The sequence below is a fragment of the Patella vulgata genome, chromosome 4 (genome assembly GCF_932274485.2).
Source record: "Patella vulgata chromosome 4, xgPatVulg1.2, whole genome shotgun sequence".
Classification (NCBI taxonomy): domain Eukaryota; kingdom Metazoa; phylum Mollusca; class Gastropoda; family Patellidae; genus Patella; species Patella vulgata.
In genome coordinates this window covers 68,814,027-68,832,500 of record NC_065882.2, presented here as the reverse complement: position 1 = coordinate 68,832,500, position 18,474 = coordinate 68,814,027, and the positions used below count along the sequence as shown (strand labels likewise).

Genomic DNA, 18,474 nt, shown 5'->3' with positions numbered 1-18,474 from the left:
TTTTTCTCATAATTCTAAAAAAAGAGCTAAATATATAAGGTTTTTAACAGCTTGTCACGTCCTACAAAAATGCCTACTAATATATTTATGTAATCAAAATGGTAATTTCCAAGCATTAATTAAGGGAATGGTTATTCTAGATTCAAGTTAAAATATGAAATTCTTAAAATATTTTCAATATCAATCGAATAATATCCTCAAAATCTGGCTACATTAATCCTACTAATTCTGGTCGTTATTCCACAATCCTGATGGAATACGTAAGATTTATTTACTTTTGTCTCATTTTCTACTCAAGGAAGATTTAGAATAATCTTTATAATAGATGTCTTATGTCATATATGTATATATTATGAAGTTATAAGTATGATATATTTTTGTGTAACATTAATATATTAAGCTATCTGTGTGAGCCACCTGTTGAAATAGGTATGTTATCATGTTTCTGTATGCTATTTATACTGGTGTAAAAACAACATCAAAACATTTTATATCTACCACCTTCCATACAATAACATCACTCGTAAAATGGCAGATTTCAATTGAGAACACAAAACCGTAACCCTTTTTTAATTGCAACATTTTATAGACAGGTTTTCTAAATTTTAATAAATTCGTTTTTTGACTCAGATGCTTCTTTCTTCTGAAATGATTTTTAAATTTCTCACTTAGACATACATAAATAAATAGTTATTTCGTTTTCAAATTTAAGAAAAAGATCTCCACATAAAATAAGCAGAATTTTAATGTCAGAAGTTTGATATCATCTATATTTAGTTTTTTATGGTTTGGGTATGGTTTCATCGTTTTCTGGCATCTGAAGAAAGAACAAATGTAGTTTTGTTTTTTGAAGCTATACAGTATGTTTAAGAAGGAGGAGCTGTCATACTGACAGATAAGGGTTATCTCTGGACTGTATCGGTATTTACTATTTGTCTGAAAATAAATGATTTACTATTGTAAGAATAGACATGCATTGTATCTATTATCCCTAGGACATATAAATACTATTATCACCTAGGTAAGGTAGAGAGGACTTCAGTATATATGCACGTGATAAATTGTTTGATTGTTTAGATTCCTTTGCACTCCAGGGTCACGTCACTGAAGCCATTGTTGTGCTTACGTAATCAATTTATGAGTTAATCGGGAGCGAGACAGACTGGCGCCGATCGGCGAGGTTATAGAAAGATTAGGTGGGAAGAGTCTAAATAGGGCCAAATAGACGATATATATCTTCTTTTCGCTAGCAATTTACACCGTACAATCATTGTAATTGTATTAAATTGTCACCAGGGTGCTGTGAAAGGTTAACATTAAAATATATTCGTTAATTTAAGGATTAGGGTGACAATTGGATAGAGAACACCGCCACTTTCCCCCTTCGTGGTTATAAGAAAATATTCGCAAATAAAAAAAAGAGTAATTTAACGGGAAAAAAAGAGTCACATGTTCCTTTCATATTTTATTCATTTGTCATTTAAAAATCGTAAAATTGATAAATATTATTCATACATGACAACTTACGAGTCTGGCTGGCACCATCACACCGTTTTACATAACACACATTCAGCATAATTTAATGTTAGATTTCATTTGTAAAGAATATTCCAAGAACCCTGAATTAATTGATGCAATCTGAATTGAATGATTCAACTTATGTAACCGCAAAGAATTATTAATGGAGATTGCCTATATGAAGACATTTCGGGTTGACTGTTTTTCCACAGACGAATGTTTCACAGATTTACAGATGTCAAAGATAGAAAATATATCATGCTTTTTAAAGAAAACGCTGAAAAACAATGACTCCATTTGGCCTGGAAACCAAATGAATCCGTGCAAATCACATGATATATCAGCATATATTTAAAGCTGCACAAAAACAATAGTTTTTATTTGATTAAACTCCATTTTTCCCCACGGACCCATCACGTACAATGCTCGACCTGTAACCAGCTGATTTGTTAAAATACCCCAAACCGCGTTCTTGTATCTGGAAGTCGCCATTTTTGTTGATATTGGGCCATGTTTTCTTTGAACCGACATTCCACATATATTCGAAGAAAGACTGTTTGTCATGGCGAGAAACAAGGATACGTTTGTTAGTTTGTAAACATTGTTTGTTCGTTAAAGACAGCATGTAAATTGGCAGTGCTTCTAATCGTTAGGCTGTGGTTGTGTTCTTGGCAAACACTGATCCGCCATCTTATAAGAAGCTTTTGTTTTTACCAATAGGTGAATTTGATTTTTGTCGCCAAGCACTTAAACGGTTCAAAATCAATTTAAATGAACTGTGTAACAACGCTACAAAGTATTGTATTCTGTTTGTACACATCTCAAGCCAATAATGTTTTTGGATAGATATGTACAAGAAAACATTTAATGTTCAAACTTTGTCTACATAATCCCGACATTCCTCAAGCAAGATGGTTTCCAGAATACAACACAAATTATTTTTACATAGATGTATATAACAGATTTTTGCACCAGAAAAATCCTACAAAAAGCAGACACGATTTATATACTTGTGAAATTGGGCTATATAAATCACAGAATTTATTCTCAGCAAATTTATTGTCCTATAGTCTAACTATACATTTCGCTCTTGATATCCCAGTAAAGAAGCCGCGCTTTACATTATGTAAACTTTTAAATAAAATAAGTCGTTCTAATTGTAAAGTCTTTCAGTTCCCCCCAACAAACAATTTAATTTTATTAAACCAATTTCACAACCCTCTCTTTGAATGAATTCGGTAGTTGCTAGCCCAAATATTCTGTAGAATAAAATCGCCAATCCCAATACAACGTTTATTGTTAATTTGACAAAAACAGTTGACTTAGTTCTTGACTAAATTCAATACTTAGTTTACGATCACACATAAAAAGTTTTTGACAAATCAGCTGACTTAAGTTCTTGACTAACTTTTTTTTAAACTTGGTTTACGATGATAAAACGTTTTTGACAACAGGTGACTAAGTTCTTGACTTATAATATTAGTTTAAGTAGCTAAAATACTTGTTTGCTGTCTTGTTTTTAACTATTCACAATAACACTTGCGAAACCTTTAGTCATTTAGTGTGTAGATGGATAGAGCGACAAACTATAACACATACAAGAACACTTACTAATTTATTTAGCTAACGTTTTTCAGCTTTCTTTTGCTTGCATTTGTTATTGTACCTGCTTGAAAAGGTCGAAAAAATACTCGTCGAAACGTTGCCCAAATAAATTAATAATTGTTCTTTCATAATTATCTGTTAAAGTTTAATAATACTTGGCAATATGGTTTAACAAAGCATGACAACACTTACATAAATATAACACCACCCACACTTTGACCTGTTAAATATTATCATTATTGTACACGATTAAACCTTGACTGAAACAGTTTTATTATGAATGATGGGAATATTGAAACAAAATAGTTACTAACGCATGAGTATGCGATGTTAGAAAGCCATCAGATATATCATGAATAACTCATGAATCTGTTTTATATTGCCTGGAGATTGTGTACAGAATGTTTGGTATTATCGGACTTGAATAAATTTTCAGATCTCTTTTAATAAAAGTGCCGATGCCTATTTAAGCGCTATAGAACTAACTTGCAAATAACAATATTATGAAAGAAAAGTCACTAATGTGAATATCAGTTCAAAATTGGTTGAATTCCATTCAGTATTTGAAAAAATATGTGGATATTGAAATTTCATCGATCTATGCTGCTTCGCTATGTAATAAGCATACCGCCATTTTGTTGTCTGCCAAATGTTATTGGTAGGCCTGTTTTAAATTCCATTGAAACCAAGCCGGGACATTATCTAGCGTTAGTATTTTGATTTTGTTTTTATAATTAAATATTATATAATCAATCTGAGTACATTAGCGTGGGATAAGTGGTGCAATATTTGATATTTTAGAGAAAAATGCAAATGGCGCAACATTACTTTAAATATCTGAATTGACTATCTTTAACTTCGAAGAGGGGAGGTGGTCTATTTTTTTTATTTCCCGAAACCACCTTTTGCCACTCTTCGATCACGTGCTGGTTCCAACAACACGCATTTTAGTCCTAAATGCTCGACTCATATAATTGTATGGTCGACGTCTTTTATGGCTGCCACTACAAAAAAAGCCTGAAATCCGGGTTCGAAATATGTCATATCGTGTCCGATATATCGAGATACAGAGTAAATATTTCAATTTACGACAATTTTAGTCAAAACATTGAACACCTGTTATTAATTTGACAACAAGCTTATTATTTGAATAACCGATTACTCGTATGACAAGCTATACACATGTACATGTTGCGACGGAGTAGACGATTAAGACAGTCCATTAGCTGCTGATATAGTGAATGATACATAATGCAGTTAATATGCTACAAATGTCAGAAATATTAGTGTAGAAGCTGACACACTGATTGGGGTCATTATATTCTATTGTTTCAATAAGTGACTAAGAGGTCAATTGTTATACATGTTGCCCTGTGTTAATGATGTTTATTCATATAATAATAATTGGAGAATATAGTAGATATTAACATAATAAGGACCGAGAAACAAGTAAATGATTGGATAAGCCAAATTTAAAAATAATCAAATATTTTAAATCTGTTACTTAAATAGATTATTTGGCTGGGTTTCTGATATACGTTTGTTTAAAGATGCAATTATTAAGAAATTAAAACAAAAGTAGAACACATGTATTTTCAATGAAGGGCTTGGATTTAGACCGCTTTTCATCATTATAAAGTATTTTGCTGGGTTTCCGACCAATCCTAGTTTAAAAATACACTCATAACAAAAGTAAAACCAAAGTAGAATACATGTATTATAATTGAAAAGCTTTATTTAAATCACCATTATACCAATTTATTCGTTAGCTAGAAATTTGATCTCTGGCTAATTCAGACTTGGTTAATTCGGTTTTTCTGTTCTAGTTTCTTCACTAATCAAATCTACATGATCGTGACTATAATTTTCTATGCTATGTTAATGACGACTGTGGGAAATGTCTTAGAATTAATGAGCAGTTGGTAATTAATTAATTATACATACAGCTGAGGTTCCAATTATTTGGAGCAATGAATCTTAAATCAATGTAGTACCTTTCGATATAGGCAACATAATTTTCCTGGCGCGACATTTTCAGTTAATTCCAAGCCATGTCTAGACTTCTTTAATTCTGAATTAAAATTTTGAAAAATAAATGAATTGTAGATACTGAATATGCAGCCGAAAACATATATTTCTCTCAAATCCCAATCGATAACATTCGGGTTCCCAATTTGATCGACAGTACATCGTATAAGTTTCATAGTTTAAATACTTTTTAACAATGAAATACCATGATGAGTTGAGGTAAGCACCCAAAAACATTTTATTATATAAATATAAACATAACCATATCCATTGTTATAACATTTTACTCAAATCTGGATTGCTAAAGCTCAATGTGAAATATGCTATTCAGAAAAGGGTCATTATAATCATTTTGTCAATTACTATCCACCCCTCTTCCAAAGATATCAACATAGGGACGATCTCTATCTAATACCCAGTCTCTGTTTAGTTGAATATTACGAGAACAGTAGTTATAAAAAAATACATTATGGGAGATTCAATAACGAGTTGGCAGTTCTCACTATAATAGTTAAAAACTAGATAATGTAAAGGCAATTTGTTGAAAATTTCAGTCAAATTGATCCACTATGAACCGAGAAATAAGAAAACGAAAGTTCCGCATCGCATCGGTCATTATTACTAAAGTTGGTAGGACAAAAATCATAGTCTCGATATCCATTTAATCGTTAAATCGTGAAGGAAAGTTATGCAGCAAATCGCATCATAATCCAACAAATATCGCAGGCCAGCGTTGACATCGAGAGTTGATTATGGTCTGGATACGTTAATTAATGTCTAAGTAATAGTTTATATAACATTTCAGGACTAAAGAAAGACCTACAATAGGCCGATTTAGCTCTTGCATAATGTATGTTTAAATATGCAAATTTCAATAAAGCCTTTTCGGCGAAAATGTACAATATAATAATATTTTAAGCACTAGGTAATTTTAAAGTTTGATTCATTCTTTAACAAAATGCAAACTGGATTCAGTGAACATTTATCTCTGTAGAGATGAAGGGTGAGTCTTGAGTCTTCAAAAGAATATTCACACACGGTCCCTAACACAGATATACATGTATTTACATAATAGACATCTTGGAGAAGAAATAGTTTGATCAGCTTTACGCTTCTAGGACGCCACTATATCTTTTCACTTAGTTATAATGACAGTACTCATCTGGGTGATACGAAAAACCCAGGTCCCGTGTATACGTTTGTGTGCACTTAAAAGAACCACCGGCAGTTTGAATTCCCCACTAGCAAATTACATGTATATGACGTTTGGACGTTAATACCATTTCATTCTAATTTGAGCAAATACATTCTTCTTGCTGTACTTTCTAAATCAAACAATTGGATATCATTTATTATTATTATCTGTTAAGTAGCTTTTTTTGACAGATCTCAGAAAACAGTCAGTGAAATCTTTGAGTAAAGGCTATATCGGGAATGTAGATATTTCTTAAATTTTATTTATTGATTTTTAAAAATCCGAGGTTATCCAATTTCATATCTTCAAATTCATAAATGCTCTTATGCAAAAGATTTTTCGCCGGTTGTGATATAAATTACAGTAATTCGAAGTATTGCAAAGCACATCTTCAACCTTGTCTTAATATATAAACAGTTGTTCATTCCCGCTGTGGAAGTTTGTCATGTATCTAAAACATCTCGAATGTTGTGTCTTAAAAACTCTTTGTAGTAAGTCATCAAAGGCCTTCTTATTTTATAGACAGAGAGGCGATTTGTGACATAAATTATCTTTAGTTTCTCATGTCGACACAAACAGGTTCTTTATTACGTCACAACTTGCAAACGCACGTGTTCATTACGTAGCAATATTGCACGTGTTTGCTCACGTCATTATAAGGAACAAAAGCCGTCAAAGATAAGCAATTATAAACATGATAGGCTGAAACGAACACCACATGTAGATCGTATGTTGAATAAATAAATTGAACCGATCTAATGTTTCACGAACGACAAAGAACACGAAATTGTATATCTTCGTATCAAGAACGTTAATGGTGTCGAACCTGTGTGTGTATCTCTTTAGCTTATTTAATTAGAGATATGTGAACGATTTGCCTGGATCTTTTGAACCATTTAACAAATAACCTTATTGTTGTTGTATCTGTCAATTGTAACAGCTCTATTGTAAAAATAATACACGAGTGATTTTTAGTTATTAAATAACATCAAGCCACGTGAATGACAACAATGTCGCGAAAAGTTAGAGTAAAGAAATTATCAGTTACGAGATCCAACTGGGATCAGGTGGCTTTTATGCAATTATAAACGCCAGTTGCACGTTTTGCGAAAAAATGGCATCAGATATTGAAATGCGTTGTGATTGATGCTATAGTTCTAATAACTGATAAAAAGAGTTACATTTATAAAGCTTCGGTGCGCCAGGCAGCCAATGATGATTTTTTTTGTATTGAAATAAACAGAAACAAGAACTGAAAGTATTCTTAGGTTAAGGTCTTGAGCTCGAAGAAACATGGTTCAACCGCCAGCTGACATTAGAGAGAACAAGATGGCGGCATCAAATCAATAAAAAGTAACGAGAACTTTAGATGGCCATAACTTCCTTTAACATTGATCGATCTGAATAGTTTTCAGATCAGTGTTTTTTAATAACACTGTGTCAAACTGTTTTCATGAAGGTGTATACATTTCGGGTGGGAAAAACAAGGGCTATCAATAGGTGAATAATTTTTCTTTGAGGAAATATCTATTTTCCTCCGTTCTCCAGTACCACCCAAGCAAGATGCCTATCACATTTAGTTGAACTCCAAACGGTGGCTTAGAAGAAGAAGTTGAACATGTATAAAATATCTAAATCTAAGCTTTCCAACAAAGCTCCACCCATTACTACCCCCACTAAAACCTCAGAGGTGGTAGTAATGGAAGTGGGGATAGGGCTGGGCTGAAGCGACGATTGGGGGGAACCAAATTCATAGAATGACTCACGGTCAGTCTGTAATTATAGAATACGTATCTGACAAATTTTCAGATTTATTAACTTAGTAACTATGCTGTTGTGTAAGCCATTTACACAGATATATTCCAGAAGATAGTGGAACGTTTTAGGCTAATTTTATATAAGGGGCCGTCTTTCAAAATGAATTTAATGATTCCAAACAATCTAACATTTTGATGCTGAGCAAAGGGTGGAACTATCAAAAATTCTTAGCAGCTATTGTACACCAATCATTTATGTTATTCGAACCCCATCTTTCTGTTTCTATATAGATAATTTATGAGTTTTTGTTTTCTGTGTAGTTTTTTATTCACGTGTGCACATAAACTTGTATGTTTTTTTTATGTAATCCAATGTATTTTGCTTCATAGATTAATAAGATACATATAAATTCTCAGAGACGTTAACTGGTTAACGTGGGAAGCCCCTCGGGCACCAATTACATGGACATGTAGGAGACCACTTCATGTCGGAAGTGCTACATGTTTTCTTGTTGACCAAATTGATAGAACAACATGTCACAGATTAACATATTATCTTTGGAATCCATCTTTACCACCATTCTCAAGTATTACAAACCAGATGGCGAGAGATAAATCCAATAACAATATATAATATGGCATTACTTTAATTTTTCCATAACTTTTTGTCATTAAATTTTTAACTGAATATTTCAGCTTATCATTGTTGACCGGAAAGTTAGAATGGCACATAGAGCGGTTCGCCTGTTTTGCAAGGAATAACGTACCCTGTCAGTTAAAAGAGCTGGCGTTAGTACTTCATAACAAAACGGGTTCGGTACAGTTGCGTTCCCTCGAAAAGTGTTATCTGTGTTAAAGAAGGATTATGTACGATTTAGATAAAGAGCTGGTCAGTATTGCTATAATAGTTCAAAAGCAGATAATGCAAAATGAATATATTGAAAATTTCATTCAAATTACTTTATTCTGAGCGAAGTTATCAATATTTGCAATTTCGACAAGATGTGTGCATTGATTGGAACCACCGTACTGGTTGATCGAGGCTTGGTCCCGCTTCATCATTTTTTAAATAAAATCATTAAATGATCGTACCGTTCTAAGCTGTTAAAATCGGAGCCATTCGGTGGTATCTAACGTTGGTTATGGTCTTGTCATGTTAATAAATGTTTAATTAATAGTTTATATAACATTTAAGGCCCAAGAAAGACATGCAATAGGTAGATTTAGCTCTTGCATAATGTCTGTTTAACGAGTGGTTATGTAAATTATTTTAATGTGAATGCCACTCTATTTATATTATATTCTTCACTCAAATTGTACCATTAAAATTAGAATTCGCATAAGTTCTTAATTAATCAGTTATAGATCCGTCATAAATGTATTTTAACGGTCATATCAGAAAACGACATCTCGGTTGTTATAATATTCTTAATTCGCACAGGTACCGTGGGATACAGTAGGTACTTGATGCACAAACTTCTCTGTCAGTCTTAGAACTCGGTTGACTCCAGTATAAAAGTTACTGAGTAAAAAATGTAAAAGTTATTTTTAGAGCTTGATGGGTTATCTTTGTGTGACGTGGCATAATCTGATTGGTGAATAATGGGGAAATCCCTTCTAGCACGCGCCGCTGTTTACTGAGTGTAATGAGGTTATCATCGTCAACAATGGCTGAATGTCATTAAGTCCCACCTCCCAGCGTTTCTGAATACAAAGCGCACGCGTCTTATCTTTTATGCACACTTCGGCACGCGACTCGTAGCAAACAACTGTGGAATTATACACCTTTGGGCCTAAAAGTGAACGTATTAATATATCCAAAATGGAGAAGTATTGTAGCATGCTGGTCAACTTCTTGAAAACTTTTCTGGCCAAAGTTTTCGAGTATCTTTCGGTCTCTAAATATGGCGATGGGCTCTTAATCAGTGTGGGAAAGGGCGGATGAAGTTTCTCTCAGCTGCCTCTTTGTTCATAAAGAACAGATGGACGAACGAACAAAATGTCCACCACACCTGGGCTAGTTAGTAAACTTGGTGAAATGTCTAATATAGGGGTGCATCATGTCGGCCATGCTCGTGGCATATGTTGTTTTGTGAAACAGAAACACGTGTTCAAAGATCGGGATAATGCGCCAAAAATTGTGGCAGGATTTTTTTCCATCCAATTCCAGACAAAATAAGGTGTGTTACTAAAACTGAGCTTAAAAAATAAAATAATGGATGTAACAGATTTTCCATCTTGTATGACGCGCAGCCAAGGAGGAGAAAGATTAACAACAAGTGTTTTTTCTGCTAGTTAGAATATCTTAAATCACAGACGTACCTTTATGAACCTTCTAATTCGCTCATCAAGGGGTGTCAGAATATACTCGTGGAATTTTATGTGCAACAAATGTAGTTTATCAGCTTAAAATTAAAGACAGACTAAGTTATCAGAACTTATGGTGCAAAATTTATATACAACACATGATAGGCAATATTCATTTCAAGGAGGCAGACTTGCGTCGCCAATTTTATCACGGTTCAACAGCTGCAATATTGTAGAAACATGGTGCCGACATATTATCTTGAAGAAAAACAGGCTGTATCTGAGAGATAATCAACTTGTTAAACAGGAACATATTGTGGCATCAATCAGACACCAGAATTGAAAACAGTCAGAAGTCTGCAAAACACCATGGCTGGATTACCAACTTATGCCAAAGAAAGACGCGGCGATTAAATTTATCTCAAAGATGGTGCCAAAAACTAAACGACCTCGCATAGCTGCTAAAATTTTATTTAATAAAATGGCATGCAACTTCGAGTGTGGTCACCATACCTTCATGTGAAATCCATTACCCCATTAAAAATAAATTAAATTCATGGATAATATGACAACTACTTAAGAGAACTGCCTTGAATTCATGTTAGCTCCTCGAAAGATAGAGAAAAAACAATTTGTTTTTGTGGAATCACACCTTCAAGGAGACATCCGAGCGGTCTTGTCGAGGATTTTTGATTATTTGAAAGACATAAGCATCGACTTTCAGACAAATGACACCCATGGTATAGCCATAACAATGCTAGTTATCCGACGTGTCTGTTTATTCTAGAAATCTGCATTTAAACCAAAACATCTCAATGACTTCAACGTTACACGCCAGACAATCATTAGTGGCAACTTGGATAGAGCTGATTGAATACAAAAAGTTAATAGCGTCGAACCGTCCGACTAGTACCTTTTCAGAGACGTGGTTTCCTCGCGAGGAAAGCTAATTAAATTAAAATCATTAACACCTCGACAAAATTCTATTATCACCGATAGTCAACGAGTTGTTTTTACTAAGCACTACTAAAGTAATTTCACGGAACGAGTGTGACTGTTTGAGGAAGTGTTTTCAACACGCTATTTTTAAGTGTGAGTTAAGATTGCTGAAGAGAGACCACCTGTATATACTGACGGGTCAAATGGTGAAGAGTATTACTCAATGCAGTGTCACCTTGTCGCCCAAACCGTGTGAAATTATACGACTGAATCTACCAATGTACTTTTCCTAAAATGTTTTCCTTAAGAAATAAAAACTAGATTAAACATTTTCATTAATTTGGAAAATTTGATAATTTTCAGTTTAAATATTATTGACTATTCGTGAATTGCTATTTTCAAAAGTTTTAATTTAGAAATTATTGAGAAGAATCGTGACTAAACCCTTTTCAAGTTTCTTTTTAAGTGTTTGGATGCACCTTAGTTAGTCTGCCCACCGGTAAAGATACTGATGGACCTTGATGAGAAAATATTGTAGAACATTTAGATTGTCGCCACAGATGTTATGGTTGTTTGGTGCAAAATACCGAAACTCCCTGCAAAACATGATCTCGTCACCATCTCGACTACAAAACCATTCGAGACACTTATTTATTTTCGTTAATCTTTCGAATTCGCCTGGCGCCAGTCCTTCTAAAGCAAAACACTCCAAACACACATGAATATATGCAAATTCGCAGGTGTGCAAGTGAGTAGTAACCAAGGGCCGAAGGTGACGAATTTTAATGCAATTTATCAGAGAGTGGAGGGCGGCTTCTTTGAAGTTTTGTTTGATTGACAGATCGGTAACGCTAGCGACCGCCAAGCCGGCGCCGGCTTGAGAGGATATACACACAGTGTTGAATGGGTGACGTCACAACTACGGCGCCAACCCGTCTACCAACGGTGTTCTTGATTGTAGTGGTTCACACCGAGTTATCACGTGCAAAATATGATAGAAAATGTCATGTGAAAATTTTTTGAGGACTGAGGTGACTGTCGTTTTATCGTCCATCTCACTGAAGCCATTCTAAAAAAATAAACCTTATTGAAATTGCGCGATATTCTTAACTTTTACGATATACCCTATTCAATGGTAAAGTAATCGTAAAATAACTCCAATAGCCGCGAGTGTTTATTTTGTGGTTGTGAGAGATTAACTGATAGTCTTTAAGGGCGGGACTAAAGACCCAAACTAATAACAACAAACTTGCTGATTGGCTAAGACGTCCCGGCTTTGACATATCGATTGAACTGTGTCTCTCGCAATATGTAATGAGTAGGCGGGGCCTATTCTGGATATTGTTACGTGTGAATGCTTGTGCACACAGTCAGATTCGTATATAAGGCCAGTGAGCAATTATTGAAGTCATATCCACCTTCTCAGTCGAACCGAGCTCATCTATCGCAATCTACTAGTTTTACTCAAGTCACTTGGATTTACTTACCTACATCACTCAACCGAAAATGAAGGCTGTTGTTGAAACCCGTGTCCCATCCACCGACTTCGGTATCAAGGAATTAAAAATAACCAAAGGAAAATTCGACGATGGAGCCGAAATGACGGCTTGCTTTCACAAATTGAAGGATTTAGTGCCCACAGTGAATCATGGACAGAAAATATCTAAAAAGGACCTTTTACAACATGTGATTGATTACATTCTGGATTTGGAATTGGCACTAGAATTTCACCCAACAAAATCTGGTTTCCCTCAGATCAGTGCCATAAGCCGGACGCCATTATCGGAGAAACCTGCGTCGAACTCCCTTCTCAAAGAGGTAGGTTTCATTCATGTATTGATTTTATGTTTGCCTACAACCAGCTTTCAGTACTGTAGAATAGTAACATTCACAGCGATTTTTCTTGGATAATGTATCTCTTATTCTTATGTAGGATACCCAGCTTCTGGTTTTATTTTCATAGTTATCTTCAAAAGATTAATAAACATAGCTATTTTTGATTTCTTGTACAGCCCAGGGCAATCTCGCATCAGTTTCTAAAAATGTCATCTATGTTCGTAAACAACCAAGGTTAATAATAACTATTTACTAAATGTTCTCCATTTTTTGTCTTTCAGAATTTCAACTGTGTACGTGATATTGAAATGGAAGAAGCAGAATTAAGACCACCATCAAAGTAAAAGAAATTACTTCAAAAATATATGTGCTAACGAACAAAAACAGGTTAGTATTTTTCAATATTTCATTTAGAAGTTGTGTGAATTTTAGCTTGAAGCTATTAGCTTGCAGCTGGACAAATTAGAATACCTCAAATTGTTGGCAGACCATATCGGCGACAGACTGGCGCCTCCATGGTATGGGAGCGGTGTTATACAGTCAGCACAGGTGCACGTCGGGTTTCGTAAACAGTTCACTTTATCAGAGTAAATGAAAGATACAGTTACAAAATAAATCCCCTTCATATTATAAAGAGTATTTATATAGTTATGAAAATGTATTCATGTTTTTTATTATTTGTATTTTTCAGAAACTGCTTATATGTACAGTTTTCAATGTTTAAAAACACACTAGTCGACAAGGAGGTCGGGTGACGCTTGTGAAGGAACGTCAACGTAACATGAACCAAGTGAACAATTGATGCAATTGAACTTTACCTAACTACCTGTCCCGGCTGTTGCGCCTCCGACAACGTCTCCGACATTACATGCTCAATGTTCGAGTTTTGTTACAGTAACTAACAAATATTCGTGTTGGATTACTTAACTCAATTGTGTACAAATCACCGATTTATTCCAAAAAACATTCATATTTGGACTTAGGTTTCATTTGTGACTCATTTGTGTGAGTGTAGACTCTATGGTATAAGTGAAACTTGTGTGAAGAGTGAGAGATATTATTATAATTAGAGTATATGGAAATAGATTATATTTAGTGGTTGAATGAATGGCTTCATGTCATTTCACTTTAAAGAAAATTCATTTTGTTACTACGTGTCAATGTTATATTGTATCGTTTGTATATTTGTAATCTTTTTGTAAAATATATTTGTTAAAGTTATTATTTGTTGAAGACATAAAACCATAAAATGGTGAGATATAAATTAAAAAGATATGAAAATTTTACATAAACGTCTTTCTTAACTTTATTTACTTGTTGTCATGGCCGAAATTGTTGTCTCTGATTGAAATCTACATACATAGTAGTGTCCTTGTCAGTATCAATACAAGAATTGGCTACAGCCACATGATTTCAAAATTGACATCTTTAGGTTCAGCCAAAATGGATGAAGGTCAGTTTCTATATGTTAAAGTCAAAGATAACAACGGCCATGGGTAATTGCTGTAGGGGGTCGAAGGTTGCCGATCATGATCAGTCCATCTACATGTAGTTTGATGCTTTGTTCGCTACTAAATTATTTGGGATAATATATTGAAATATAAGGACATAACAACGAAGCCGTGGGGAAGTTCATTCTACAGCGCACCTATAATAACATTGACGGAGTTAAAATTATTAATAAGATTGTCTGCCATGGGTTTTGATGGACACCTGGTCACATAATGTAAATAACCAAGTCAACAAGGAAGTTAATTAGGTTTTTCAAAAAAGAGTTTTGCACGTGTTCCATTAATCAGCGACCATGTAATTAGCTTGGAGATATAGTAATCCATTAGCTAGTCATAAAACATGACTAGATCAGCTTTTATCTCGTCAATAGACTATAGGTTTAAAGCCATAGCGATTAACAAACATTAGCAGCAGTATATAGGTAAAACTTGATCAAGACTGATGAACTGGAGCAGAAAGGCAAAAACTACGAATCAACGTTCGGTATCTGTGTTAAAATTGTCGTTTGACGGGGTCAACATTTAATACGTCGTCCACACTTTTGAGGGGTTATTTCGAGACTAACATACGTATGTTTGGTTTGATAGTCTGCAGAATTGACCAAAACTATCCGAATCAAACACTGCATTGGATCGCCATTAATACAAAACAGTATTTAGTTGGTAACAATGACTCAAATGGGGTTTAACGTCCTACTTTTCTGCACCAACCGGGCTTATAACTGAAACGTCTTGTAGCGAGGTTAGAAAAAAATATTGGTTGTAAGGATAGTTAATGAATTGTCCTTACATTACATTTAGCACCCATGGAATTTGACGAATTTGTATTAAATGTATTCATTACGTCTGCTTATGTCGCCCAACAATCTTCGCCCTATCTAAATTAGCCATTTATATAGCTAATTAGTCATACATGGTAAAGATCCGTAATTCGAGAAATCGTATTGCCCGTATAAGGCCTTATATCACTAATAAGGAAATAATTACGTAAAATGACCCAAACCTCTTTAAAATTTCGAGAGGTTAAGGTCGATCTCAAATTAAGTATCGTAAATACCCAAACTGAAATGATCACCAATCAGACGTTTCCTGTTGGGCCATTTTGTTAATAAGCTGACTCAAGGGTTGCTTCCTGCTTCCTTTCTCCCTGACATATGGCAGGACAACGATTAACATTATAAATTATACAAAACCATTTGTCATAGTTCCTCTTTTTTTGGTATTATTATTGTTATCAATAATGATTTTAGGCCATTGTTTGCCGCCTCCCATCATCCCTGGGAACCGAATTATTTGTTTTCATGACTTATGTTCTTATTTGGCAGATGTTATATAGCTCTATTAAAAGATATAATGCCGATTTAACACGTGTTTGTTTCAAACACACAATGAGTCGTCATTTTGAAAAAAAAAATAATCCTCAATTATTGTAAAATATCAACTGTGTATATATCACAAGGTGTTAATCGGGAGGAATCGGCTTATCTTTCTGGTATTGAAACATTCGGTATTAAACATATGGACTACCATCCACAAGACGATTTAATGAATAATAAGTGAATCTGACATGGCGGTCAATACTTGTCTCATGAATACTTTAAACAGTTCTCATCTGACTTCAGCTTAATTTAGAAAGCCAATTTCTTCGTCTTGTTGGAGGTGGATAAATATTCGATCCATTACTAGAAAAGAAATGGAGTAAGGTCGTTTGAAACATGGCGTGGCATGAACATTTGGGAGAAGTTAGTTAATTTTATTTGTAAACAACTTTATGAATGGAAAACATAAACGATACAAATTTAAAGTTCAATAATATTATCTAGAAACTGGGTAGGCTGTAGGTGACATTGTTTGTGAACTGCGTGCACTTTTTGGGATAATTGGTTACCACATGCAAGGGGGAGCAACTCCACAAAATTATCTATTATACTTATCTATTTCTTATCGCATTAAACCATTATCGATTTAAGACATTTCGAATAACAATTTGCAAATCAGTTTGCTTTCGGAACTTTTTAACATGACAGCAAACATTAACAAATCAAATCGATTAATCGATGCTTAGAATACTGTACATTAAATTCTAGTATCTCTTTCAAATGTAAGGATAGACTTACATTGCAGTTAAAATTTGAAACACTAAGAAATTGGTCATATTATGTGTTTCTGAGTCATCAAAAGTAATCCTAAAATCGCAATGTCATTGAAAGTCAAGTCATCTATTAGTATTTAATAACTAAAATTCAATAAGATGTCTCCGTGTTTTGAGAGAACTGTCAAACATAATATGCTGTGTTTGAAATATTTTCTCTATAACACGAAATGCCAGTTTGTCGGTCTTTTGTTGTGGAAAAAATCAACAGTGTTAGTTGATAAAAAGATAGAGATTTGTGATGTTGATGACGATAGCTAATGAGAAATTAAAGTGTGGGTAAGAAACAGCGGGAGTAACCTGAGTAATTTGTGTCGTTTTATTGATCCCCACAGCTAACTTTGTTTGACTCGAGGGTTGATTGTATGGATAGCGAAGTTTAAAGTGTTATAAGCCAATACGACGAATAATATAGGTGCTATAAACTCTACTATGTCATAATCTACTCCTTTATCTACAGCTGGGCTAGAGAACTTCAATCTCTCAATATATAACATCGTGGGAAGAAAGCTTGAATTGTGCAGTGTAGCGAGACAGCTGAAGTGACCAGAGGACAGCTGAGGGTCGCACCTGCACACTGACTGACAGAAACGCCAACCACGGCCCCTACTTACGTGTACATGTTCAACACGTGAATGTCACAACAAAAGAACAATAAAAGTATAGCTGACCTTTATTTAATATATATAGAAGGATGCCACATGTTCCGACAAATGTTCTCCAATTTACAAGATGGACCCCCAAACACAAAAACATCCCACAGACGAACATTCAACCAAACGCCATCAACAATACGGCCGTAGCTGGAGGCTGCAAGATGTCAATAGAAAGTAGATGCACAGCCGTCACATGTAAATAATGTTTAATTGACATGAAATCTTTGATATGGCCGAGACACTTCAAAAACCTGGCCAATGCGATCATCAATACGCATCAATTTGTGAATTAAACGGACGTAGGTAATGGTATACAATGACATATTGACTGACAAGTAGAAAGTCTGCCTTATGTATTTTGTATGTCCTTGTAACCTTTCCTCAATCATTGAAGGTCGAAAATAATGAAACTCAAAGTATTCTATTTTAAAGTATGATTTAATTTTTGTTAGACGTCAATGTCCATATTGATGCCTGTGGTTAAACAAAACGAGCTTTTGCGCTCTACTATTATTCTGTACCACCCGGGATGATGCGGATGCGTGATATAAGCGGACCTTCAGATTCTTGCTAATTAATTAGTGATCGAAATAATATTCGGTAAATGATACTAACTAAATTATTCGAAAGCTATATTCTAGATTTTAACTGGGCATGGATTATCATGTTTAAGGTCGGATGGATTAGGTGAAGCTGTTAGGTCGCCATTAAACTCAATGTTATTTCTCTCACATTTGTCAATTTTGTGCTCAAAGATGAAGTTTGTAATGGATTTCCGTGCATTAAACATGATATGGTTACTCTTTCGGACACTCTTGATATCATTTGCCAGTGAGTCTACGTAAGATAACCCCAGATGTTGCACTGTGGTTAGTTCATGCTGACTCGTATTAACCAGACCAAGTCTCGACGTGGGCCCTGAAAACCCTTCTGGATTGCTCACGCTCGGTTCGCACTTACCAGGGTTTGC

The 18,474-nt window shown here is 34.5% G+C and overlaps 1 protein-coding gene across 2 annotated transcripts in view; it reads right to left on the bottom strand.

The window, feature by feature from the left end:
• Positions 1-17,805, bottom strand: part of LOC126818157 (ADP-ribosylation factor-related protein 1) — a 70,015-nt gene extending 52,210 nt beyond the window's left edge. The window contains exon 1 of one of the 2 annotated variants that reach the window (XM_056100439.1): positions 17,520-17,805. Coding sequence is in view for 1 of the 2 variants with exons in the window: in XM_050545378.2 (XP_050401335.1) it covers positions 1,528-1,545 (18 nt within the window). In the remaining variant the exon portion in view is untranslated. Of the gene's footprint in view, positions 1-1,527; positions 1,804-17,519 lie in introns of those variants that run through there. The other variant, XM_050545378.2, reaches the window with a different exon arrangement.
• Between the last annotated feature and the right edge of the window lie 669 nt (positions 17,806-18,474).